The 25,844-nt window shown below is 40.2% G+C and overlaps 3 protein-coding genes and 1 pseudogene across 5 annotated transcripts; 1 reads left to right on the forward strand and 3 right to left on the reverse strand.

Moving 5' to 3' along the window:
- LOC131333707 (expansin-like B1) lies at window positions 1-5,727 on the forward strand. Of its 2 annotated transcripts, XM_058368393.1 has the most exons (6): window positions 1-114; window positions 263-366; window positions 459-565; window positions 698-879; window positions 5,006-5,138; window positions 5,279-5,727. In XM_058368393.1, the coding sequence occupies exons 2-6, from the start codon at window positions 273-275 to the stop codon at window positions 5,477-5,479; spliced, it is 717 nt and encodes a 238-aa protein (XP_058224376.1). In that variant the 5' UTR covers window positions 1-114; window positions 263-272; the 3' UTR covers window positions 5,480-5,727. The 2 variants fall into 2 exon arrangements, with proteins under 2 accessions (XP_058224376.1, XP_058224375.1); XM_058368392.1 differs by having other exon boundaries at window positions 1-366.
- On the reverse strand, window positions 881-4,561 carry LOC131333689 (molybdate transporter 1-like). The gene is made up of 2 exons (XM_058368352.1): window positions 1,751-4,561; window positions 881-1,550 (listed from the first exon to the last, which is right to left on the reverse strand). Exons 1-2 carry the CDS (start codon window positions 2,891-2,893, stop codon window positions 1,314-1,316), a joined length of 1,380 nt encoding a protein of 459 aa, XP_058224335.1. The 5' UTR covers window positions 2,894-4,561; the 3' UTR covers window positions 881-1,313.
- An 814-nt stretch (window positions 5,728-6,541) lies between the features above and the next one.
- LOC131333680 (pentatricopeptide repeat-containing protein At4g18840-like) lies at window positions 6,542-9,268 on the reverse strand (annotated as a pseudogene).
- Window positions 9,269-10,024: 756 nt separating this feature from the next.
- Window positions 10,025-25,673, reverse strand: LOC131333685 (uncharacterized). Of its 2 annotated transcripts, none has more exons than XM_058368349.1 (9): window positions 25,422-25,673; window positions 23,511-23,729; window positions 22,665-23,415; window positions 21,789-21,856; window positions 21,646-21,704; window positions 20,673-20,776; window positions 20,439-20,511; window positions 20,164-20,344; window positions 10,025-10,409 (listed from the first exon to the last, which is right to left on the reverse strand). In XM_058368349.1, exons 2-9 carry the CDS (start codon window positions 23,704-23,706, stop codon window positions 10,324-10,326), a joined length of 1,518 nt encoding a protein of 505 aa, XP_058224332.1. In that variant the 5' UTR covers window positions 23,707-23,729; window positions 25,422-25,673; the 3' UTR covers window positions 10,025-10,323. The 2 variants fall into 2 exon arrangements, with proteins under 2 accessions (XP_058224332.1, XP_058224331.1); XM_058368348.1 differs by having other exon boundaries at window positions 23,511-23,807; window positions 25,422-25,666.
- Window positions 25,674-25,844: the final 171 nt, after the last annotated feature.

The following is a 25,844-nucleotide window of genomic DNA, read 5'->3' on the forward strand; positions in this document are numbered from 1 at the left end:
AGGTAAACACAATCAGTCGAAGTCTAAGAAGGTTGCTGAGAAATGGTCCTAATTCGGAGTGGATTTTAAAAGAAATGTAGTAGTCATCATTTTTTTACTACCAAATTCAACGAGGTCAGCCAGCAAGTTCACTATAAATAGCACAACATTTGCTCACTTGATGCACTACCACTTTTTCCTTCTTTCTTTCTTTGCTCTTCTGCTTTCTTCTGTTATTATCAATGGCGTTTTCTCAATTGTTTGTTTTGTCCCTATTTGCAAGTTTTCTTCTCATGCAAACTCCGGGGGATGCAGCAACATGCAGTGACTGTTTCACTCGTTCTCGAGCAGCTTACTACCCGAATTCTGATGAAAAGGGAACAGAAAGTGGGATTTCTAACTGCATAAAAACATACATTTGTATCCATAACTTGACCTTTATTGACGTCTGAACCGTATTGATCTTGATTGAATTGCAGCTGGGAGATGTGGTTTTGGAACATTTGGAGCAACAATAAATGGTGGGGATGTAGCAGCTGCATCTGATCTCTATCGTGATGGCGTAGGCTGTGGTGCTTGCTACCAGGTGATGTATCTAATTATTTTGAACGGGAAAAGAAAGAAAAAAGAACAGGAGGCTGAAATTTGAAAATCCACTAATGGTTTTGCTTTCTGCACTATATAGGACTAAAATGATGGTTGTTCTTTGTTTCACCAGGTAAGGTGCACCAACAGTAATTATTGCTCAGACAAAGGCACGACTGTGGTCGTCACTGACCATGGTTCAAGCGATCAAACTGATTTCATCATGAGCAGGCGGGCATTTAGTCGGATAGCTCAGACTACAGATGCAGCTGCATCTCTACTAGCCCTTGGCGTGGTTGACATTGAATATCGACGGTAATAGCCATAACTGTATCCTTCTGATAACCATGAGAATAATTTCCAGATAATACAGTTTTTACCATAATATAAGCCAACCAGGGAATTTTTATGATAAACAGTAACAGAAAATGATATCACTATGCTACAAGAAATAACTGAACCTTTGGGTCCTGTTTGTTTGTCTGCGTTAAAGCATAGGACTGTATATCCAATGGAACCACATATTCCAGTTTTGATTGAAACTTTTACGGATATCCCACAAAACACGGGATATATAGTACCTCTTCGCTACCGATCCGGTAGGCTTACTTTATCGAATGAGATTATAACAGTTATTGGTAGAACTGAACCCCAGCCTTTGGTTAGATCACCCTCTGCCGGATGCAGAGAACTCTATCACACAAGATAAAAGGAAGTTTAGAACACGCACACGTTCATACTTTTTACTACTACACAGAACAAGATTGAACATTTTGGGCCATTTTTCTGAGCCCAAGAAGGTAGTGCACAGCCATCCCACATAGAAAGCCCAGGCCTGCGCTCGAGCCCACTAGCGAAACGGCAGTACAAAGAAGCATCACAAAGGATTCCCCCTTAGAGCCCATGTCCCTTGAGCACATAGCCAGCTCTATCCCAGCAAACAGCAGAAGGACCCCCAACACCCCAACAGGAAACTGCTCCAATACCTGTAGTATTCCTTAGAAATGGTTATTTTTCAAAATATTTGGATAAAAGTAAAAAAATTTAACCTTTCCGACTTATCTCCCAGAATCAACAACCCACCAAAAATAGAAGCAAAACTAAAAAAAAAAAATCAAATAAGGACAAAACGCTAACTTTCAAAAAAAGTTAAGTGAAACTGAGCCTTAATTAAATGCAACAATACCTTTACCAAGGAGCTTCCCAAGACCAAGCCCAAGCCTAACTTAGCTGCACCAAGAAGGGCCACACAACCACCACTTCTCCCACCAAACTTGTACTGCCCAGCTAGCCCGCCAGCACCATGGCAACATGGCATGGCCCCAAACCAGCACCCCACCAAATTCATCACCCCAACCGTCACCGACACCGACGCCGCCGAGACGTCTCTCCCCGGAAAAAGATCCGACGACAGTTTACACACGGCGATAACCGAGTTCAGAATCGACAAGGGCAATTGCGGGATTGTACCCTTGATAAACCCATCTTTCCATGCATTCTTAGATATCTTCACAATTTCGATAGGTGATGGCCCATATTTGAGCCCTTTAACCACTTTAGGCCCTCTAATAATTGCCAAAACTACCCCCAATAAAAATATGTTGAAAGCAGAGGGAAGAGAAGCTACAATCTTCGTCAATTTCCTCCTTTTCCCAACCCTTTCTCGATCACCCAAATCACCATCTCTTTCCTCAATTTCTTCATCACCCGCACCATTGACAATTATAATGAAAACGGCACAAATAAGGGCCAAAACCAACCCATCTAGGCCCAACCAATGCCTCTGCCCACTCGATTTGGACTTTGAAAAATCTTGCACGTTTCTTATGTACTTAACTGCAGTTAAAGCAAATGATAGCCCTTGGGCCAATTGAATCCCCCTGACAACAGAAAGCGGTATAAACCTGTATACTAGTTGCATCAGCCCTGTGACACCCAATAGAAATAAAATCGCCCCCGTTAGAATCCCGGCTGCCATCGCCTCCGGTATGCCGAAATCTGGGTTGGTTATCGCCACTGCAGCGATCGATTTCATCGGTTGGACCGGCATTGGGACGCCGTAAATAGCGCCGGTGATGATATTGTAGACCCCGGTGAAAATCAGGGTCGTGCCGAGATTTAGGTCCTTGGCCAGGGTCAAGGCCAATACTATAGGGATGTATGTGCCCAAATCCCCCATCGCACCGTTCAGTTCAGCCCATTTTGACCTGAAAAGAAGATTGTTTTTCGCTCTGTCGACGACGGTGGCCGGAAAACCCGAAATGGGTGGTTGGGCGATGGTTTCCGGTAGGGTATGGAGAGGCGGGTTTTGGTGGGTTTGGGAATCCATTGGAGAGAGTGCCGGAAAACTGTGGGTCCTTTCCAAATTTTGGCACTCTCAGTGGGTCCTGTTTTATACTTGCCCAAAACGGGTTTGGTCAAAGGGGGAATTGATATTGTGGCTTTAATTGATCAGACTTGAGAGGTAGGAGTAGTTTTGAAATGAGCAACGTGAACCGTTTAATGAGGCGTGAGGCATCTTACTTGGATGATTCTAGTAGTTCAATTCGAACTGACGATCAGAGCAACGTACACGTAGGATATATTCCGAGTTTTGCACGGATGATTTGAATCGTTCAATTATTTTTTTTTAAAAATTGAATGAACTCATGAGAAATCAGTTCAATTCAATATGTGTATGTGCTCGATCTAATTTTTTTTATTTTTCATTAAGATTTTAGAATCTCGAATTATCTGTACAAAATTCAAAATGGACCTCGCATTCCCGTTGAAGCGTGTCGGTACCTATAGTGGGGTTCCTTTACTTTATACTAAATTTATTCTTTGTGAAATCACCTGCAGGTGACTTTTCTAGGTCAACCAAAGAGCAGAGGAAAATGCTATAAAAAAAAGTCCCCTTAACTTTTGTTAAAGTTGAAAAAGTGTATTAAAATATATAAAAAATAAATTTAAAAAATGTGTAAAAAATGTATTAGAGTACATTTTTTTTTTTTCATTTCATTTTGTTTAGCTTGATAAAAGCACAGCTGTTCCAATAGCAAGACATAAGAATAAAACTAGATTGTGATAATAAAATAAAAGTTGATTTGCTTAATACATATATTGGAAATCTAAAGGGCAATTGTATAAATAAATACATGGTGGGATAACAAAACACAAGCACAGTGACGGAGAATCTCCTATATTACTCATGAATATTGATTGTATGCTATAAAAAAACCATTTTGTTTTTTTGGTGATTTTTGCAATCTCTTATCACATAGTGTCATCTTCAAAATAGAGAACACTTTTAGTCGACGGCCCGAGCAATCTGGACCATTGATTGCCAAGATCAACAGCCGGGATGTGCACAGCACCTCCCTGGTTTCATACATTCTATTTCGTAACACGAGCTTCTGCGCTTGCTTTATTTTGCAAAACACTCAAAATACTTCTTGGAAAACAATTTTTAAAAATGCAAGCAACCTACTTTTACAAAATCTGAAAAATGTTTTCATATTTCTTAATTGTAAATTTTGCGTAAAAAATGCATTCTTTGAAGTTTTCCATTGTTTTTGTTGATTCCAAGGAGCATAAACCGAAGGGGGAAAAAAATCAGAAAGTTTGATTTGTTTTTTGTTTTTTTGCAAAGCAAGAATTTTATTGATTCCAAGGAGCATAAACTGAAGGGAAAAAAAATCAGACGGTTTTATTTTATTTAATTTTTTTGCCAAGAAAGAATTCTATTGGTTGCATTTAATTGCATTAATCTCACCTGAAGGTGATGAGAGTGAAGCCCTCATGGGGATCCCATTCCCATGTCCATGTGGGGGCGTGGTTATCTAATTTTTCGTGTGTAATCTGCTTTCAAGATTCTGCCGTTGGCCACTTGTGGTGGCGAATTAATTCCTTCCTCTTGACAAAGTCAGTCAGAATTGAGATTCTATTCCACAGCCAAAATAATAGAACTACAGGGGCTTGTTTGTTTGGAAATAAAGATTATTGGGAGATGCTGCCAAGCAAAGACGCTGCCAAGCACATCCGGATCGTTCAAAAGTGTTTTCAATAGTTTGAATTAAAAAACGGACCTTTCCCTGGAAGAGACTGTTTTTAATTCGGATAATTGATTGCTGAGATGGACGATCCGGATGCGCTTGGCAGGGTCGCTGGATTTAATTGGGATTGTGGTGAAGGAATTATTAGTCGATAGACTAATAATCCAAGAACTATATGAGGGGACAGAATTCCTATCTTGTTTTTGTTTGTGCATGGGATTACACAAGGGATAGGTCTTATCATGATGTCTATTCCATGTTTGTTTGAAGACTTCTGGACAATGATTAATAGCTCAATTACTGTCTTGTCCCTATTACAATTGTTTAGCCACTTATGTTTCTTCAACATAAACAAAATCTCTCTCTCTCTCTCTCTCTCTCTCTCTCTCTCTCTCTCTCTCTCTCAGTGTCCCATGCAGCTATCCAGGTAAAAATATAACTATCAAGATTGATGAGAACAGCAACTACCCTCATTACCTGGCTTTTATCATATGGCATCAACAAGGCAAAAAGGATATCACTGCCGTGCAGCTCTGCGAGGTAACCCCCCCAAAGCACAAGCTAATATACTCAACAAGAAAGCCATTTCCTACCATAGCAATAGTATATAGCTAGCACCCATTTCACTGCATATAACATCTTATCATGTACATTACTGACAATCAATATAACATTTGCAGACACAAAATTTTGTGTGCAAGCTACTCGATAGGAGCTACGGAGCAGTATGGACAACTAATTCACCCCCTAGGGGACCCCTCTCGATAAGGATGCTATTTAGCAATGATGAGGAGGAGACGTGGCTAATTCCAGTTAATAACATACCAGAAGATTGGAAACCTGGAAATACATATGACTCAGGAGTACAAGTGAACTTGTAGCCAAATGAATGGGTCTCTAATATTCGATGACTACAGATTCATACCCCTGGAATAAACATCCATGACTTTGCAGTTTTCATATGTTCTATTTTCATTTTCATTTTCATTTCAAAGTAGAATAAGCATAGAGAAGTTCTTAATTGTAGACATTGTATTGTATTGTATTATTGAATAATAATCTCAAAAACTAGATAATGAATGTATGGAATTCATTGTTAACTACAGCAGTCATTCCAGACAGTACAAAATCTTACCTATTTCATCTATCTGCTTTCCGATTAACATTCCATTGTAAAGCGTCAAGCCCCCTCTTCTGCCCTTAAAAAGCAGTGGAGATGTCTGACCCCATACAGTAAGAGGCATTTTTCAACTATCAATCAAGAGAGTGCCCAACTAGCATTTTACCTTGTGAATTTAACAGTTAATCTTGGTTTCTTGACCAACAAGCTTTGGTTTTGGCTAAACCTAGCAGGGCACCATAAGCAACATACCTTCGTATTCTGTTCTTGGTCTGTAGTTTCATACTAGTAATGTTCAAAATCATCATAGCAGATCAAACACATAAATTCAGCCCTTTTCCAAACGTACATTCAGCCCTTCTACACGCGTATATTCATTTGTTTTTCCTACATGCGATTCCAGGAAAAATACGACCACTCTTATTTACAATCTATTGAAATATGAGAGGTCTTTCTCTCAGTTGGACTGCCCTAGGCAGAACATTGGTCAAAGCTACGTGAAGTGGTCCGGCTGGCAAAACCTTTGTCTATAGCCACCAAGCCACAACTGTAAAACAATATCGCCGGTAAAAAAACACACTGTAGAACAATATTGCCATTTAAATGCAAGCAGTACCTTGTAATTTCAAATTTCAATATTAAATACAGGACAAAATAATGAAACCCTGGCAGATCCAAAAGAAATAAGTTCTGACTCTTAGAAATTAGTCAAATTGCTTCACACTAAACTCAAGGAATCATTAACACAGAAATTGTTGTATTTGTTCAATTAAAAAACTTCGCATTCAGAAGCTTGGAAGAATTTCCATCATAATATCCGAACTTATGAAACCCACATTCGCTGTCGCATTTGAGATTTTTCAGAAAAATGTATAAGTAGATAACAGAACCCACAAAAAGGACATAAATAAGTGTTTGAAGTAATTGTGATTTTCCATGAACACTGAAATAAGAATCCACAACATGGTGAGAGATCATTTACGGTCAGTCGGTCACCTGGAGCGCTTCACTGAAATGAGGTAGGATTCCAGAGAGAGAGAGAGAGAGAGAGAGAGAGAGAGAGACCAACTGGTTAAACATTCATCACAACTTAAGCCTCCAGCACAAATCTTTGAATATCTACAGATCCTGTATAAATTAACCACTCCACTCTTCGATGCCGTCTATCTCTTTTGACTACATACCAACAATTGTTTTCCATGAACCCAATAACGTAAACCAACATCATTGCCGTTGATTCAGAGTTTCCCATGAGATTGTTTATAACTTTCCAAGGATTATGATTTATGTACTAAAGCAATTCTTGTGAATCCTCTTAAGCTCTACATAGCAGAGCCTACCTCATATGTGCATTCTGATACAAAATCATTATTCTGCTATCCTGCACAAGGAATAAACATGATCCTGGAGTAGTGTTCTCTCACTTCCTTGAAGCTATATCATCCTCCTTGAGAATCCATCTACTTGAAGTCTTGATGGAAAGTCCAACATAAATAGCCAGGCTTCATTCATCTATTTCCAAGAGTAGGCAGTACTACTATCAGAATTTCTCTAATCCATCATATCTCTGCCTGACAACTTTATTTGAGCACCCATTTGACTCAACATGGAGTAAACCATGCTCCTTTTATGTACTGAACTTCTTCCCTGAAAAAAATCAGTACCAAAATCTGCAGACTCAACCAGGCTAGACCCCGCCTTTTTGTGGAACCCTTTATTCGTCATCATTTTTCTCATATTTTCTACATCAGCCCACCTCCCTTCTTCTGCATATATGTTTGATAGCAACACATAAGGACCAACATCTCCTGGTTCCAACTCAATCAGCCGCTTGGCCACAATCTCACCAAGCTCAAGATTTAAGTGGTTCCTGCAAGCTGAAAGCAAAGCTCCCCATAGAACAGGACATGCATCCATTGGCATATTCCTGATTAGCTTTTCAGAATCCTTTAGTAAGCAAGCCCAGCAAAGAAGATCGACCATGCAGCCATAGTGCTCCACCTTTGGCTCAATCATGTAAACTTGGCACATTAGGTCAAAGTACCACCAGCCCTCCAAAACCAATCACGCATGAGCACAGCCACATAAAATGCATATAAAAGTGGCATCATTTGGCATGACTCCTCTCTCCTCCATCTCAAGAAACACTTCAAGCGCCTTCTCTCCATACCCATGCATTCCGTAGCCCATAATCATAGAGTTCCATGATACAACACTTCTTTTAGGCATCTCATCAAAGACTTCTCGGGCCAAATTCATAACCCCACATTTTGCATACATTGTCAAGAGAGCAGTTGAAAGTAGCACGTCTGGTACAATCGTCCTATGATTTATAATGCAAGTATGAACCCATTTACCTCTATCAAGCCTCCCTAGGTGTGCACATGCAGTTAGGATGCTAACAAGAGTGGCCTCATCCGGCTGAGCATCCCCTCCTTCCATCATCCTTTCAAACAAATTCAAAACTCTATATAATCCTTGGATCGCACATAAAGAGACAACATTGTATTCCAAGAAACTACATTCCTAACGGGCATTCAATCAAAAAACTCCCGAGCACATGAAATGTCTCCAATCCTAGCATACCCATCAATCAAGGAATTCCAGGAAACAATATCTCTAAATGGCATCTCCTCAAACAACTTTTTCGCCTCCTCAACGTCCCCAATTGCTACATAACCCGCGATCATAGAATTCCAAGTAAAAGCATCTCTCTCAGGCATTACGTCAAAAACCCCACACGCAACACCCACTTCCCTGTTCTTCACATACCCATCCACCATCGAATTCCAAGTGACCAAATCCGACTTGGGACTTTGATCAAACACCTCCCGTGCATCCCGAATTCTCCCAAAAACAAAGTACATGTGAATCAAAGCATTCCGAACGAACAAATCCGACTCAAACCCGAATTTCACAACCCTACCATGGGTCTTTCCCCCTTCTCTAACTGACCCAATCTCCGCACAAACCTTCGCCAAAAGTGGAAAAGTATAATTATTCGGCAAAACAAACTGCCCTACCATTTTATCATAGTAAAAATTAAGAGCACCAAGTGGGTCGTTCAATCCCACCAAACCTCTAACAATCGTGTTACACAGAAACACATCGGGCTCTTCGAACCGATCAAAGAGCGAGATCGCGTGAGAAACCCTTGAAGGCGAGGAAGAAGAAGAGCACAGTTTCTTCACCACTCGGCTCGAAACGAGAGAATGTTGAAATATGCCGGAGACAATGAGCTGGGTGTGGATTTGGTTGAACTCTGTCAGCGTGCCGTTGCAGGATTCTAAGGTGCACAGGATGGGGTGGTTGAGGGTTAACGTGCGCACTCGTGGGTCGTCTGGGTCTGAATCCGGCCATAGTCGGGGCGTGGGTTTGGAGAGGTTTTTCTGGGTTTGGATGAATTTTTCTAGAGCTCGTGAAGATAAGCGGGTTTTTCTGGCCATGGATTTTTGTCTTCACATTTTGATTTGGCGGGAAGGATATGGGTTCAGAATGCCGTTGGATACCACCGGTTTTGCCTTCCTCCGCATTATCCAAAAAATTTCTGTGACTTCCAGAAATAGGAAATTGCCTTCCTAGGAACACAATTTTACAACACAGCTCCGGACACTACTTCTAACTATTTGAAAGTCGAAGGATGTTGCCCTAGACTATTTGTTCTAACTACTTGAAAGTCGAAGGATGTTGCCCTAGACTCTTTGAACGTCGAAGTATGTGGCCCTAGATGCTTTGATTAGCCCCGAACACAGTTGTGTTCAGTGCTATGTTAATTGTGTTTCAGCATTGCTCCTCAATCTTAGTCAAAATTAGTCCAGTTTGAATTCCTTTCGGTTTGGTCAGGTAGCAGTGAGCTCATCCAAAATCCACTAAAGATGTAACCAATCATCTCGTAACTCACATCGATAGATGTTTAACCAATCATACTTGTGAAAAAAATAGGCGGCACAACTCTTATTTGTATTACTATCGATGTTCGGCCAAACTAATTTTTAAGGCAAATGACCTCTACACGGGCTACGAAATAATGGATGAAAACTGGACTAGGATCTCAGTCCACTGCCTTCCACTAGTTCTATCCATTCTTCCATTCAAACACCCTTTTAAGTTGTAATTTAGGTTTTCAGAAGTTGATATAGAGAAGATTCTACCAGGTCTTCAAAAACCAATGGCCATCCGTTTGAAAATTATTTCAGATAATAGTGTTATTTATCAGACCAATTAGTTGAATGCCGAGAATGCCCTTCATTTCATACTACACTAGCAAGAGGGAAAAGAAAAAGAAAAGAACACAAAAAAGAGGGGATTTGTGATCCGAGGAACTGAGATCCATATTTACTGTCCAAAAAGACTGTAAATAGTTACACTTAGTAGCAAAAGCCAAGTGATCAGTGATCAGTCATACCTATCACTGGATACTCACGTAGTACAAATACATAAATAAGAGACAATTGCTTTCCCGTTGTACCAAGAAAGGAAAATAAGACAATCGGAAGTCGAAACCACGGACTTCGCTGCACTCATAAATTGAATCATCAATTCTGCAGGTTGTCTTTCCCCTTCCTAAGCAGTGAAAACCCAGTTGGTATCGGCCTTCTTAGTACTCTACATGTCGGAGACAGACCAAAGATATGCTTCCCTCTCTGTTGCTTGCTTCTCGTTCATTCTGGTGAACATTTTCTTCTCAAATCCTACAAGTTGCACAACAGAACAGAAACTATTTAACTTGGCCTTGCCGAAATATGAGCCCAGAGTCCATACTAATCATCCAAATTTACCAGTTTCAATAAAGAACGATGAGAATCTACTCAAGAAAAAGAAAAGGAAATAAGACGGGGTCCTGGGGTGGTCCACAGGGGTCCTACTTACAAGGAACAGAATATCTAGAACTCTATCCGTATGGAACCTTGGAAGGAAACAATAGGGAAAAAGCAAAGAAAACATTTGAAAAGTATAGGTTATGTTTGGTAGCACTTTTATTTTCAACAAATAGAAATGAAATTATGTTTTGGTGCACTACTTCCATTTGCAAATAATGTACAGAGTTTATACTACTTCGAAAAGGCAACAAAACCTTACTTTCACTATTTTCAGAAACACAAAATCAGCTGCCAAAAAGCTCATCTACAATCCTAGCCTATGTGTGGGTTCGAGTCTTCGGAGGTCCTCTATTTTTTCTCATTTGTGGTACCATTAAAGCATTCAACGGATGGTAATATCTTCCCAAGCCCAGTTCGGAACCATCTCTTCCATACCACCGATTTCAAGCGGCCATCGAAGGTCTCTCTCAATCTGATTGAAGAAATTGGTTTGAGAAGGGTCGACCCATCGATTTCAAATGGCCGTTCGGTGCTTGAGAAGGTTCGACCCATCGATTTCGAAAAAGCAACCCAAACCTTCGAAGTACATCTTCGCTACTTGAATAAGTCTTGAACAGCCTTCGGTTAAGTTGAATCAATCAATCCAACCTGTTCGAACGCGATTTTGGACCTTTTCGACTACAAATCAGTTGATTATGGACATTTTCGAACCTTTTTCACACCATAACCGACTTGCGAAGTTGATACGTGCAATTTCAATCCTTTATTTAGAGCCCATCCGGTACTTCTCAGTCATTCTACTTGAATCATCCTGGTGATTTAAGCTCGAATTTGGTATTTATTTCTGTAATTTTAGTACTGGTCGTTGATTTACTGGGTGCTTAGTTGACTAAGTTAATAGGCTTATTTTCTTGACTGTGTTTGGCCACTTTTTGGTGAGGTGATCAAGTTTTATAGCAATGAGGACTTGATTGTCGAGGGTGAGCAAGGTAATAGGGGTGCTTTGCAACAAATTAATGTGACCCCATCTCTTCGTTTCTCCCACCCCAAATGCCAAACAATCGTCATTAGCTTATGAAAATGGCTAATCCCCCACAATGTTCCCAATCTTGCATTCATCATAGAGGAGAGGGTACACGACCACCTTATTAACTTCGAGGAGGCCGCTCAAAATTTGAGACATTCTCAAGAGGAATTAAATCCGAGGAGAGAGTTTTTTGGTCTCGGTGCACTCCTCGTGGAGTGGAATAAAATTCCAATTGTCACTGAACGAGATGTTAATTTCATAGAAGAGTTTTTTGATTGGGGTGGGATTGCATTCTATCCTGAACGACCCAAACAATATCAATGATGCTTTGGAATTTGATGAAATCACTCAACTTGCTACCAATCGCGTAGATTTATGGATTCAAGCTGGCAACCATGAGGGGATAATTTAACATACACACAATCGACTCCAGCAATTCGAAGACGTGTTTCAACCCTTTGTAAATGCAACAGCAACAATAGAACAACCAAGCATACATGGTTGTTGCAGCCCCTTTGGTGAAGTCTACAGTAATTCCAGTGGCCATTCCACAACAATTAAAAATAGCTAGAGTTTTGAAGACTAAATTTGGTTGGACTAAACCAGTAGTGTTTTGGACTGGCAATGCATCCAACCAAATTTAGTCTCCAAAACACTAGCTAATCTTAATTGTTGTGGAATAGCCACTGGAATTATTGTAGACTTCACCAGAGGGTTGTAACAACCGTGTATGCTTCTAATGGTTGTTTTATTGCTGTTGTTGCATTTAAAAGGACTTAAACGTGACTTCGAATTGTTGGAGTCGATTCTGTGCATGTTCAATTATATCCTCATGGTCACCAGCTTGAGTCCATAAATCTACCCGATTGGTAGCAAGTTGAGTGATTTCATCAAATTCAAAAGCATCGTTGACATTGATATTGTTTGGTTCGGGGTAGAATGCAACCCCAATCCAATAAAAAATAGGCCCACACTCTTCTATGAAATCAACATCCCGTTCAGTGACAATTGGAATCATATTCTCCTCCACGAAGAGGAGTGCATCGAGACCAAAAAAACCTCTCTCCTCCTTCGATTTAAGTCCTCTTGAGAATGTCTCAGATTTTGAGCGGCCTTCTCGAAATTAATAAGGTGTTCATGTACCCTCTCCTCTATGATGAATGCAAGATTGGGGACATTGGAGGGGGATCAGCCATTTTCAGAAGCTAATGAGGATTGTTTGGTGTTCGGTGTGAGAGAAACGAAGAGATGGGGTCTCATTAATTTGTTACAAAGTGCCCTTATTACTTGGCTCACTCCCGACAATCAAGTCGTTATTGCTATAAAACTTGAACACCTCACCAAACAATGGCCAAACACAGTCAATCAGTCAAGAAAATAAGCCTCATAACTCAGTCAACTAAGCACCCAGTCAACTTAGTAGTTCAATACCCAGTCACACAACTAGACCCAGTAAACCCACCAAACACAGCAAATCAACAACCAATATTGAAATCGCAAAAGGAAACATCAAATTCGAGCTTAAATCAATAAACCTACTCAGCCAAGATGATTCAAGTTAGAATGATTGAGAAGTACCTCTGAATAATAGATTGAAATCACACGTATCAACTTCGCGAGTCAGTTATGGTGTAAAATAGGTTCGAAAATGTCCATAATCAACTGAATTGTAGTCGAAAAGGTCCAAAATATGCTGAGTCGCGTTCGAACATGTTGGATCAACTTCAACTTAACCGAACCAAAGGCTGTTTGAGACTTATTCGAGTGATTCAAGTAGCGAAGATGTACTTTGCAGGTCTGGGTTGCTGTTCCGAGCTTCGAAATCGATGGGTCGAACCTTCTTGAGCACCGAATGGCCGCTTGAAATTGATGGGTCGAACCTTCTTAAACCAATTTCTACAATCAGACCGAGAGACCTTCAATGGCCGCTTGAAATCAATGGTATAGGAAGGGAAGAGATTGTTCCGAACTGGGGTTGGAAAGAGATAAAGAGAGGGAAGATATTACCGTTGAATGCTCTAATGGTACCACAAGCGAAAAAAATAGAGGACCTCCAAAGACTCAAACCCGCACCTAGGCTAGGATAAGTGCCCTAGCACTGTAGCGGAGCTTTTTGGTAGCCGGTTTTGTGTTTCTGAAAATAGTGAAAGAAAGATTTTGTTGCTTTCTCAAATTATCGAAATAGTGAAAATTGTTTACATTATTTGGAAATGGAAGTAGTGCACCAAACATAATTTCAGTTCTATTTTTTGAAAATAAAAACACAAAACAGAAAATAAAAGTGCTACCAAACATAGCTTATCAATTCCTTTCTTTCTCTTTCTTTTTTTCCTTTGTTAAGTTATTGTATTATTTTTTGGGGGGATTTAGTGATAGGTTCACTATAGACATTTCATAAGCTCACAAGTCCACCTAATAGTCTTGTAAAGCCACAAATCCACACAATCTAAACCCTAGGATAAAAACGCAGTTCTGAAACTCCTAGAGAGAGAGAACTCCACCACCGTTGAATCCCTCCGCCTCCTCCGTTCAAACCCACCTCTGCCACCGCTTCCGCCACTGATCTCCCATCCCAGCCGCCCTCGATTGAGGCTCCCCTCCTCTCGAAAACAGGAGGTGGTAGCCCCAAGAACAGCCTCCAATCACTTTTGAGAAAAAACGCAACAAAAAATTAACAATGGCAATTTGGCGTAATCGTCTCCTCTCATTGATTTCTGCTGCACTCTCCTGCTAACATGATGGCTTCGATTGTTCCTGGTAACAATTTCGATGCTCTTTTTGTTAGGGTTGTCTTCTTCTAATTCTGTTTGAAGTTAGGGTTTCATGGTTACGCAAACCAGTTTCGTTGCTTTCGGCTAATTCTTTACACTGTTGTTCAGTTCCTAACTTAGTTGATGGTTTTGGTCCTAGTAATGATCAGAAGATTTCTAGATCTGTTGGTCGTGTTAATTTGCTTGATTTCTTGGAATCTGTAATTGTCACGAATGGTGATCACCTTGAGATTCAGGATGATGATACACCTACAATTAAACAAATTAAGGGGTTGAGTAAGGAAGTTAGGGCTTCACGTTCTGATCTTGATGAGAAGAACAAGTTGATTGAGTCCATCAGTGGTTCTGGTCCTGCCTTCCCTGGGGGAGTAGAGAAGAGTTCTTCATGGAAAGATAAAGTAGTTCCTCCTGGTGTTAAAAGTACTAGAATGAACTTTCAATATTTTCTTCCTACGGTGGAGGGGAAAGGATTACAGTGTCCCCACCCAGTGCTGTGGAATTACAAAGGGCTGCAAAATGGAAGGATTGTCTTGTTGAGCATTTTGTGGATAAGAAGATTCCCTTCCTTGCAGTTAGATCTGTTGCATTTAAGAAGTGGGCTGATTATGGGCTAGTTAATGTGCTATCTAATGAAAAGGGATTTTACTTCTTTCAATTTGGGTCAGCAGATGCTTGTATACAAATTGTGGAGTTAGGGCCTTGGCATTTTGGTGCAAGATTGATGGTGCTTTAAGCTTTGGCATCCAGATATTGAGTATGAAAGAGAGGGCCTGTCAAAACTACCTATCTAGATTCAGCTTTATAATGTTCCTCTCCAGTTTTGGACTGCAGAGGGGTTGAGTTATATTGCGAGCTCTGTAGGCAAACCCCTTTATGCAGATGAGATGACTGAAACTGCCAAACGAATTACCTATGCCAAGATTTGTGTTGAAGTAGATGTCACTGCTTCTTTGCCTCACTCAGTGGACCTTCTTACTGCATCTGGGAAGACGGTTGCTATTGCTATTAAGTACCCTTGGCGACCAGTTAAATGTGGTTCATGCAAGGTCTTTGGGCATTCTGACTGTAGTCTTTGGGCATTCTGACTACTCCAAAGGGTCAGGTTTGGGTTGTGAAATCAGGTGGGGGGGACTCTATTCCAAATCCATTGGTGGTTTCTGAGCCTGCTGTGATTGTACCAGCCTCCTATGTTAGGGAACTCCCATGTTCTAATCAATTTGATGCCTTACAGTTGATGGATAAAGAGGATACTTCTGGGACAGTCATGGTTTCAGAGGCTGCTGAGGTGCATTTGGATTCTGGTAAGGTCATGCATAAGGAATCCTTGGGTGCTGCTTCTATTAGGATTGACCCCAGTTCTAGTAAGGTCATGGAGGAGCCTCATTATGGAACTCTACCAAATGTTCTTGGGGAGGGTATGGAAGATCCAGATGCGTTGTTCCAGGCCTGAAGGTCAATGGAAATGGTGGACACTAATAAGCCTAAGGAAGGGAAGAACCCTGGGGCAGCTAGGAGGGGAAGGAAGCCCAAGAATCGATGATTAAACTCTCTTCATGAAATACTAGGGGTCTAAACAACCCCATTAAACAAGGAGAGGTAAAGAAGTTTATTCACTCTCATAGATTGTCTTTGATGGGTATTGTTGAGTCAAAACTCAGACTGGAAAATATGGTAGCTTCAATGAAGAAAAGTCTGCCTGCTGGATGGGATTATGTCCATAATATTGGGTAGGATCTGTTGCACGGATAATTGTTGCTTGGGATACTCAGGGCCCTAAGGTTAATGTGCTAGCCTCCTCTGATCAGATGATGCTGCTTTCAGTAATGGTGGATAACAGAATTTTTGCTCTCTGTTGTTTATGGTTTTAATCAAGCTGCTTCTAGAAGACAGCTTTGGGATGAGCTTAGGATTGGTTTTGGTACTGTTGGTGACCTGCCTTTGATTGTCATTGGTGATTTCAATGTCGTTAGATGGCAGAATGAAAATTTTAACTCTAGTCATTTTGATGCTAATGCTACTGGGGAGTTTACTAAATGTATAGAGGACATTGAAGTGGAGGAACTTAATTCAAAAGGTCTATGGTTTACTTGGTCAAACAAGCACGTTGGTACAAGTCATTGTAGTTGTAGACTGGATAGAGCACTTGTTAATTCTCATTGGCAGAATGAGTTTACAGAATCTGAAGTGGCAGTCCTTGCTCCTACTGTCTGATCACTGCCCTCTTCTAGTGACAGTGCTTCCTTACAGGGGGCAGGAAACCCTTTAAGTTCTTCAATTTTTGGATGAATCATAATAATTTCTCTCCTCTGCTTATTCAGTCATGTGGGTGTCCAGTGGAAAAAGATGGTTCTCCTATGTTTCTCCTTTATGAGAAGCTCAGAGGATTAAAACCTTGTCTGAAGAAGTTTAATCAAGAATTTTATGGTGATATTCAGAATAGGGTGTTACTGGCCAGGGAGGAGCTAAGCAGAAGTCAGACTTGTTGTGCTCAATTACCTGGGGATCCTATTTTGATGGAATATGAAAGGATGTGTTTACTAGAGTACAATGATTTATGTGCTGCTGAAGAGGCTTGGTCTCGACAAAAATCAAGGATTAAATGGCTTCAGTTGGGGGATAATAATACTAGATTTTTCCATAAAAAAGTTACAAGCCATAGGATGAGGAACAAGATTCTGTCCATATGTGATGAGAATGGTAAGCGTCTGGATGATGTTAAAGAAGTGAAGGGGGAGATCATTAGGTTCTATAAGCAACTGTTGGGCACAAAATTTTCTCAGAAGCAACCTTTGGAGGAAAGGCTTCACTTTGCCAATACTGTTCCTGTTGCATTTCAAGAAGGTCTTACCTCTCCTATTACTCCAGATGAGATCAAAGGGGCTCTTTTTTCTATTGATGGAGACAAATCCCCAGGCCCAGATGGGTTTAATGCCAGTTTTTTCCAAAGAATTGGCTTGTGGTTGGCAAGGAGGTAACAGAAGCTGTTCTTTCTTTCATTCTGGTATTTTACTTCGCGATGTAAATGCTACTGCTCTTACATTAATACCTAAAACTACTTGTCCTCGGTCCATGAAAGAGTATCGGCCAATTGCATGCTGTAATGTAATTTACAAAACTATAACCAAGGTGTTGGTTTGAAGATTGCAACCAGTCCTACCCTATGTCATAAATAAAGCTCAGGCAGCCTTTGTTAAGGGTAGATCAATATCTGGTAACATTCTTTTGATGCAAGAACTTGTGAGGAATTACCAGAGGGATTCGGTTGGGGGGGCGCGCTAGGTGTGCCATAAAGATCGATCTCATGAAGGCGTATGACTCGGTACATTGGGATTTTTTGTTTGAAGTCATGGCTGCTATGGATTTTCCTTCATTGTTTATCTCGTGGGTCAGAACATGCGTTACTTCTGCTATGTTTTCTGTTGTGATTAATGGAGAACTTGAAGGTTTCTTTAAAGGAGAGAAAGGGCTAAGACAAGGAGGACCTATCTCTCCCTTTCTCTTTCTTTTGGTTATGGACGGCCTGTATACTATTCTGCAGAGGAGGATCTGCCAGGGCTCTTTTACCTTCCACCCTAAATGTAGCCTTCAATCTATTTCTTTCCTTGCTTTTGCTGATGATCTGTTTCTCTTGGCTGGGGCTGACCCATCATCCATTGGGATCATTAAGGATGCTTTGGATGCATTCTATCTTTGTTCTGGTTTGAAGCCTAATCTACATAAGAGCCAGATTTTTTTTTGCGGGGGTAGATGCTGTGATAAAAGAGGAAATTCTGCATATTCTTCCAATCCTAGAAGGTGTATTACCAGTTAAGTATCTAGGGGTGCTTCTCATCTCAACAAGATTACGGTATGAGGACTGTATTCAATTAAAAGAGAGGACTCAACAACGTATTGACTATTGAGAGCTGGACAAATAGGTCTCTTACTTATGCTGGTAGAGCCTTGCTCATTCAATCAGTCCTATTCAGCATGCAGACATATTGGTGATCTATTTTCATTTTGCCACAGAAGATTATCAAAGAGGTGGAAGCTATGCTTAGATCCTTTCTATGGTCAGGCCTAAATCTAACCAAAGCAAGTGCTAAAGTCAGCTGGATTGAGATTTGCACTCCAAAAAATGAAGGTGGTCTAGGGCTGAAGTCCTTAAAGATCTGGAACAAAGTAGCTATGTTGCGCCATCTGTGGGCTTTGTGTAAAAAAGAGGATAACTTGTGGGTTAAATGGATTCACAGCTACTTCATTAAAAGTCAAAATCTTTGGGTTATGAAATTACCCCAGGATTGTTCTTGGACAATGAGGAAACTGATGAAGATGAGGGAGCAATGTCAGAGCTGGGTAAAGTACTTAATTGACAATGGACAGGGGACATTCCTATGGTTTGATAATTGGCATCCAAGTGGCCCATTATATAAGCTTTTTAGTGATCGTGCCTTTGCTAATCTAGGAAGTTCAGCTTCTGCAAAAGTGTGTACTGTTATTTGGGATGGAGAATGGAATTGGCCAAGACCAAGATCCTCTTTGGTTCAGCAAATTGAAGGCTTAATCCCTAGTTCAATTCAACCTTGTCCTGATAAAGAAGATGAAGTCATATGGGTTATTTCACCTACTGGCCAGTACAATACCAAGCATACCTGGGAGGCTCTCAGGAACAGAGGAGAGAAAGTCCAGTGGGCTTCTATTGTGTGGTTCAGAAGTGTGTCCAAGTGGTCGTTCATTTTGTCGCTTGCTTGCTTAAAGAGATTAGCTACAAAGGAGAGACTTTGCAAATGGGGGATGACCATTAATCCTCGTTGTGTGTTGTGTTCTCAGAGGGATGAAACGCTGCAACATCTGTTCTTTGCTTGTAGTTTCTCTAAACATATTTGGCAGGAAGTTCTCCGTAGATTCCAGATTCAGAGGACTCTGGAGGAACGGGATAGTGAATTGATATAGGCCATTGATCATTGTAGAGGCAAGGGCTTTAGATCCTTCTTGTACAAATTAGTTCTGGCAGCTGGGATTTACCACCTCTGGTTGGAAAGGAATGCTCGAGTTTTTGGAGGGAAAGCTAGAGGAGCTGATGTTGTGATGGCTTGCATTGAAGATAATGTAAGACTTAGAGTCCGCAATTGGGAGCATTTTCCTAATTCTCTTGAAAATCAGCATCTCTGTTGTCGTTGGAACATTTCAAGTAGAGTTCTTGGGGTGTCAAATGTGTAGCTTTTCAAGTAGAGTCCTTTGTAAAGGTTTTTGTATGTGGGATTAAATCCTCTTGTTGTTTTGGTGGTTGGTTATAAAATGCGCTAGTTACCAAAAAAAAAAAAAACCTAAACCCTTGGGTACCCTATGAAAGTGCCTAAAACCCTAAACCCTATAAAAGTGCCTAAACCACTAAAACCCTATAATAGGAAAGTGCACCCTAAAACCCTATAAAAGTGCCTAAACCCTAGGGTACCCTACGCTAGGGTAATCTACCCTACCCTAGCCCTAGGGCACCCTATCCTATAATAAAAAAAGTGCACCCTAAAATCTTATGAAAGTGCCTAAACCCTAGGGTACCCTACCCTACTCTAGAGTACCCTAAAATGGACTTGAGACCTTACAAAATTAATAGGTGGACTTGTGGGCTTATGAAGTTTACATAATGGACCTAAGACTAATTTTCTATATTTTCTTTCCTCCTTTTCAAACTGAACAAGGATAACTATTTTCCGTTCGCTTTTCTTTCTTTTCTGTTTAAAACCAAACTCTCTTATTTTATTTCTTTCCAGGAGTCCCAACGTGTAAAGATAGATGACACAAGGCAAAGGAAATGCATCTTTATGAAAAAGGGTGAGCGTGAACAAACCGTTACTGCGATCCACCCCATCCCAGTGTCTCCCAGGTTTGATGCCATAGCGATTTGGTGCAGCATCGAGTCCTCTTTTAATCCAGCTGTGACTAGGAATGTCCTGGGGGATCACAAAACCTGATTCTTTCATCTTATCATCATCTCCTAGATCTGGTAGGAGAAGCTCAGAGTGCTTTTTCTGAAACATATGGGGAAAATTACAAATTTCAGGAAAAAGAGAACATGAAAATTACAATTTCAGCAACATTGGTTAACAAGAAAGTCGTTAGTACCTTCACCAAGTGTGCCATTGGATCACCCCACCTAAGTCTATCCTTCAACATACTGTCAAGTTCTGGATCATCTCTGTAATAGATTAGATACATAGACATTAGAAAGTACTTAAAAAAGAACATACATTATAGAGAAATAGCGAAAGTTATCAAATTATTAGCTTTTCAAAAAAAATAATTCAATTCTTAACAAAAAAAAGAATGAATTCCCGTTGCTATGATTCATTGGTTTACCTTGTCCGTGCAAAGGGTTTGTCCTTCTCAAGTTCTAGTTCCAGTTGCCTCGTTTCAGCTTCCCGCTTTTGAGCCAAGCCCTTCCCCCACTCCAATTTTATCTCCTGATCAAGGCATTGTTTTAATTATAAAAATCACAAATACAAAGACGCATTTCCTAGCAATATTTCTTTTGGTTATTTGTTACAAATTGCAAGCGTTAAACGGAATGGCACAGGACCTTTAAGAATATTTATGCATCGGATAGCAATAGCTATGTAATGATTCTAAGAGACAATTGCAGCTCCAGAGATTTACCAAACAGTACCCCACAGTTGCAGCATATAATAAGGTAGATGAAGGAAAACCAGCTATAGTAGACGTGGCTAATCCTAGTGGCTCCAACAACTAAAGTCCAGTTAGTTATTGGTATGCTCAGACAGCGACAAAATTATTTGTTTCAATCCAATTCCAATATTTTCATTTCAAGTTGCAAAGCATGTAGGACACAACCTGCTAATGAGGTCATCAACTTTATGCACATATTATCTGTCTGCTCATAGTCTCATCCCCCAAGCATTTAACATAATACTCAACAATCACGGAATAAGATAGACAACCCAAGGTAATTAGCAACCCAAAATCAAAATTTTCATCCATGTGAATGTGATAGACTGTGATATAATAAAATGATAGTGCGTTGATCCATAAATCTCTCGAGTATTTTCCTAGAGCTGCGATACTGTTACTTTATCCTCCATGATTATATGACCTAAAATCTCCATATTAAGGGTACATAAGGCTCAAGCTACAAATAGATCAGGAGTAATTTTTCCTAAGAATTAAGCACAATTACACTCATAAGAATCAGGAAAAGTGCACATTCGGAGGTCAGATATCTGAAATTTAAATGAAAATCTAATAGAACCAAGACTAGATGCTAGATAGAAGTACCATCTAGAAGAATCCAAACACGAAAAAGTAAGCACGCTACCTTAGGCTTTTCATCCTTTTTTGTTGCTTTCAGTAACTCGTCCTTTGATATGCGTTCTCCTGCAAAAGGATCGAGTGAGAACAAGACAAAAGCAAGCATGAGTTGCCAAAGAAAGAATAACCAACTAAGGATGCTTTTTGCACCTGTTGCTCTGTCACGGTATACAGGTTCAGCACCTCGACCACTTACAGAAGGATCCATATCTTTAAACCTACAGTAATATAAATAATTAGGTTAAAATAAGCTATTATCAACTGGAAATTATATCCTACAAGAAGATAAAAGAAAAATACAACAGGAAGAAAACGCACCACCTACACATTGGTGACTTCATTTTAAGAAAATAATGGCACAAAAATTTATTTTTCCATGCAGAAAAATAATTTCCATTAGTGCAACAAGAAATTTAAAGAAAAATAAACTCAAAGTCTACTATCCAACACTGATTTGACTTTGGCTTAAAAACAAGGTCAAACAGAACAAGCACGGTTGGAAGAATCATCTCACAATATATTCTTTCTGCATCAGTAAATTTCTTAAGCTTCCAACACAAAACAACTAGTTAAGCATCGTTTGTTGACAACGAAAGAGAAGGAGGCTTCTAGGAGGAGTTTAAGATGATTTGACACTGAGAGAAACATCACAATCAGAGAGAAGGAAAACCAGAAGTTAGCTACTTTTTTCGAGAAACGTTCAGTTAAGTGTCTTCGAAGCTATAGAGTTGTCCATCTGGAACAGCTCATTTCAATCACTAAACTAGTGATTCAAAGATAGGGTTTAGCCTTCGGAAATACAAACCATCGTCACCCAACTTCCAATCAACTTTGGCTTAAGCAGCAACATCCGCCCAACTAATCTCAACAATATTCCTTTCGTAGGTGTGTATGAATTATCTACACTGAACAAGTTCATGTAACATATGTACCCATTTCATTGACCAACACACATACCAAACATCAAGAGTGTGACAACCCCAAAGGGAAATGCAGAAACATTAACTTGAAAACAGAATCAGTTACCTCTTCCAATCATCTTTCTTTGTTCGAGCAATCTCTTCTTTGATATCTTGGCCTGTTACTAAACCAGTTTTCGGTTGCTCTTTAAGGGAAACTGATTCTTTTCGGGTATTCCGCCCTGAAGATACAATTGAAGCATCAGCTCCATTTGACCGGCGATTTGACCGTGGCGGAGAGAGATCACCTGATGCGGGCCTATCCATCTCTGACTTTTGAGGACGAGGTCGGCGAGGGGGGGAAGAATCAAGATTTGGACGCTTCATTCCAGGTTCGGACGATGAAGTATAACGACGTTGTTTCCGCGGTGGCGACAGATCACTAACCTCCCTGCCAGACTTTGATGCTTGGGGATGGGGTTCTGGTGAAGGTGTGTCATTCCTCGCTCTCCTCTTACGCGGAGGAGAGATGTCAGCATCTTGATCATTCGGGTTCAAACGTTTAGGAACTGATCCGGAAGAATGTAGAGCTTCTGTTTCAGGTTCTGGCAATGGACTATGAAAACGTCTCCGTAACTGTCGCGGTGGTGACAAATCCGGATCCAGAGAAGGTGTGTCAGTCTGAACCCTATGTCTACGAGGCGGAGATATATCCAAATTTTCCTCCTCTGAATTGAATTGGGTAGGAACATCAGAGACTGGAACCCAACCGCTACCATCTTCAGAAATGGCACCAAATGGGCGCCTCAACTTAAGCTGCTCTAGTCTCTTCATCCGTTTGACTTCGATATCTTCATCAACCATGGGCTTCTCTTCATCTACATCAGTCCTCAAAAGTCAATTAACCCAATCAAAGAAATTATTCACCAAGTGGAGAACTACATCAGAGATGAGACATATTTTGATCACTTACCCGCAGAATCATCTTCATCTTCCTCAAGGTTTACAGGTTTTTGCCAAACAGGGTCTTCATCGACAACAACAACTCCCAATGCATCAGGTTTAGATTTCTTCTTTTTCTTCCTCTTTTTCTTCTCCTCTTCAACCTTATTCTCATATCTTTTCAGATATTCCTTGAGTGATGCAGACTTTGAAGTAGCAGCCGCCATTGTCTGTTCTCTCAATTACCTTCCTGATTCAATTGTGAATGCAGAGATTACTAGACATTCATCAGCAATCGCCCCCAACTTTGAAAGAAGGAAGAGCAGGCCTGATAATAATAGGGTTTATTAGAGAGACCTTTTGAAAAAAATTCCTCTTCTTTTTTATATAAGTAATAAATTTATTGAACCCCCACATTAATACTGCCAACGAAATGCGCAAAAGATAAACCAAAGTTGTCAATCTCATACCAGCAAGTGTACTATTTTCTCAACTAGGATGGTACGTACCGGTAACGGCGTCTATCTCAGTACCGTTCCGAGTTGACCGCAACATATATTTAATATATTTACAAGAAACCAAAAACCTTAAAGTAGAGAAGTAAATAAATTCTAACACTTTGATATGCCTTAACATTAGTCCTAATAACAAATTAAGACAGTTAACATATTATAGACTCCAAATTTTGTAAAACTATCTTAAAATTCAAGCATTTTTAAAAGAAAAAATAAGCAATTTTTTCTACCGGCTGTGATTCCGGTACAAACCCGGAACCAACTGGTACACCTGCTATAGGACAGTATTTGGGGCAGTATGGAACACCTAGGTATGTGCAAGGACGGACCCAATATGCGACACGTGGGATCACGTGCCCCCACGGCCCCACCCAAATCCTTTTCTTTCTTTTCTTTTTTTTTTTTGTATGTGTTATAGTAGCTCTTTATATCAGAGTACTGAAGGTTTCAAAGAAGAAGAATTGTTTGTCTGCTCTTCACACTGCCACGACCGGACTCCATAGCACCACCACATCCACCGCTACTCACCCACCCACCCACCTGGCCACCTCCTAAATATGTGCGTACCTAGCATATAAGTATATCCTTAAAAATTAGGACTATAACCTTATCCTTGATCCTTTGAGAGAACTAGGCCTTTTAATGTATTTTTGTAGCCTCGCTTGTAAAATGTTTACTTGATCATTAGTAAGGCTTTTCGTCTAACTAGGTAGGAGTATTTAATTTGTGTAAAAGACAAGAGAAATTGGAAAACGGATGTCCGGGCGCACCTCGACTAATTTTGGGGTGCTGAAGTTAATGACCGGGCAACCTCCAGTGACCCTAAGATTTGAAATGTTTCGCTTTCGTGGTATTCGAGCTTGCGAACTTGTGAGGGACGAGCCATTTAATTACTTTCTCATACACACTTGGCCAAATTTCTTTCACTCGGCCAAATTTCTTTGGGTTGAAATATCTTTTTGTTCGGGAAAAAACGTGGAAAACGTATATTCATTTAAGAAACTTTATGCAAACATATAGATTATAAACTTTTATTCACTACTGAATATTTGGGCTTGAATCTTATGTTTGTTATTTTTTCCCTCAAGATTACAAAAAAATTGTGGCCCCAGTGTGTCAATTTTCTGGGTCCGCCACTAGGTATGTGTACCGGTACAGGACGGGATTGCAACATTGAGATAAACAGAGAGCTTTTCTTATGACTGTCACTAAAAAATTGAAAGCAGTGAGGAACAATCAAGAACCAAAAGCCAAAGACAACCAAGGAACTCTTAGGTAACATGGGCAATAAGGATTTGCAAAATCCCTAACAAATACACGCACACTTATATATGTGTGTATATGAATATATATATATATATATATATATATATATATAGAGAGAGAGAGAGAGAGAGAGAGAGAGAGAGAGAGAGAGAGAGAGAGACCTTGGTGGTGCAGTGGTAGGATGCCGGTGGGTGCGGTGGTGGATGGAGGACGGGGTTCTCGTCTGTTGGCAGTTGCCGCGGGGTGAGAGAGAGGGGTTTTTAATGGGGTACGCGATTTGGGGTTCCCCTTCTGCAATCTGGGAATGCCGAGGTCCAAAGCATTAAACTCGCCTTCGGGAAGAACGAATCTACCAGCTTCAAAGCGCGAGTTATGAGTTGTTGTTCCTCTGATAAAAGAACTTTCTGGACTTTTAGGCTATCTTTGGAACCTAAGGAAAGGAAAATAAAGGAAAATAAAAATGAGAGGAAAATAGGAGGAAAAATTTACTATTCAATACATTTAAAATTCTTATTTTCTTCCCTCTTTCTCTTCAAACCAAACAATGGAAAGGAAATTTTTTTAATTTTCCTTTCTTTTCCTTT

The sequence above is a fragment of the Rhododendron vialii genome, chromosome 7a (assembly GCF_030253575.1).
Source record: "Rhododendron vialii isolate Sample 1 chromosome 7a, ASM3025357v1".
Lineage (NCBI taxonomy): Eukaryota > Viridiplantae > Streptophyta > Magnoliopsida > Ericales > Ericaceae > Rhododendron > Rhododendron vialii.

What these genes read in the sequence shown, in the direction of transcription:
- LOC131333689 (XM_058368352.1), bottom strand. Translation starts at nt 2,893, where the DNA reads ATGGATTCCCAAACCCACCAAAACCCGCCTCTCCATACCCTACCGGAA. An exon ending in TGGGAAGCTCCTTGGTAAAG is followed by an intron (nt 1,551 to 1,750) that starts GTATTGTTGCAT and finishes GGAATACTACAG; the next exon opens with GTATTGGAGCAGTTTCCTGT.
- LOC131333685 (XM_058368349.1), bottom strand. Translation starts at nt 23,706, where the DNA reads ATGGCGGCTGCTACTTCAAAGTCTGCATCACTCAAGGAATATCTGAAA. An exon ending in AAGAAAGATGATTGGAAGAG is followed by an intron (nt 21,857 to 22,664) that starts GTAACTGATTCT and finishes ATATTACTGTAG; the next exon opens with GTTTAAAGATATGGATCCTT. An exon ending in AAACCCTTTGCACGGACAAG is followed by an intron (nt 20,512 to 20,672) that starts GTAAACCAATGA and finishes AATCTATTACAG; the next exon opens with AGATGATCCAGAACTTGACA.
- LOC131333707 (XM_058368392.1), top strand. Translation starts at nt 222, where the DNA reads ATGGCGTTTTCTCAATTGTTTGTTTTGTCCCTATTTGCAAGTTTTCTT. An exon ending in TGATGAAAAGGGAACAGAAA is followed by an intron (nt 367 to 458) that starts GTGGGATTTCTA and finishes ATTGAATTGCAG; the next exon opens with CTGGGAGATGTGGTTTTGGA. An exon ending in CTGCCGTGCAGCTCTGCGAG is followed by an intron (nt 5,139 to 5,278) that starts GTAACCCCCCCA and finishes TAACATTTGCAG; the next exon opens with ACACAAAATTTTGTGTGCAA.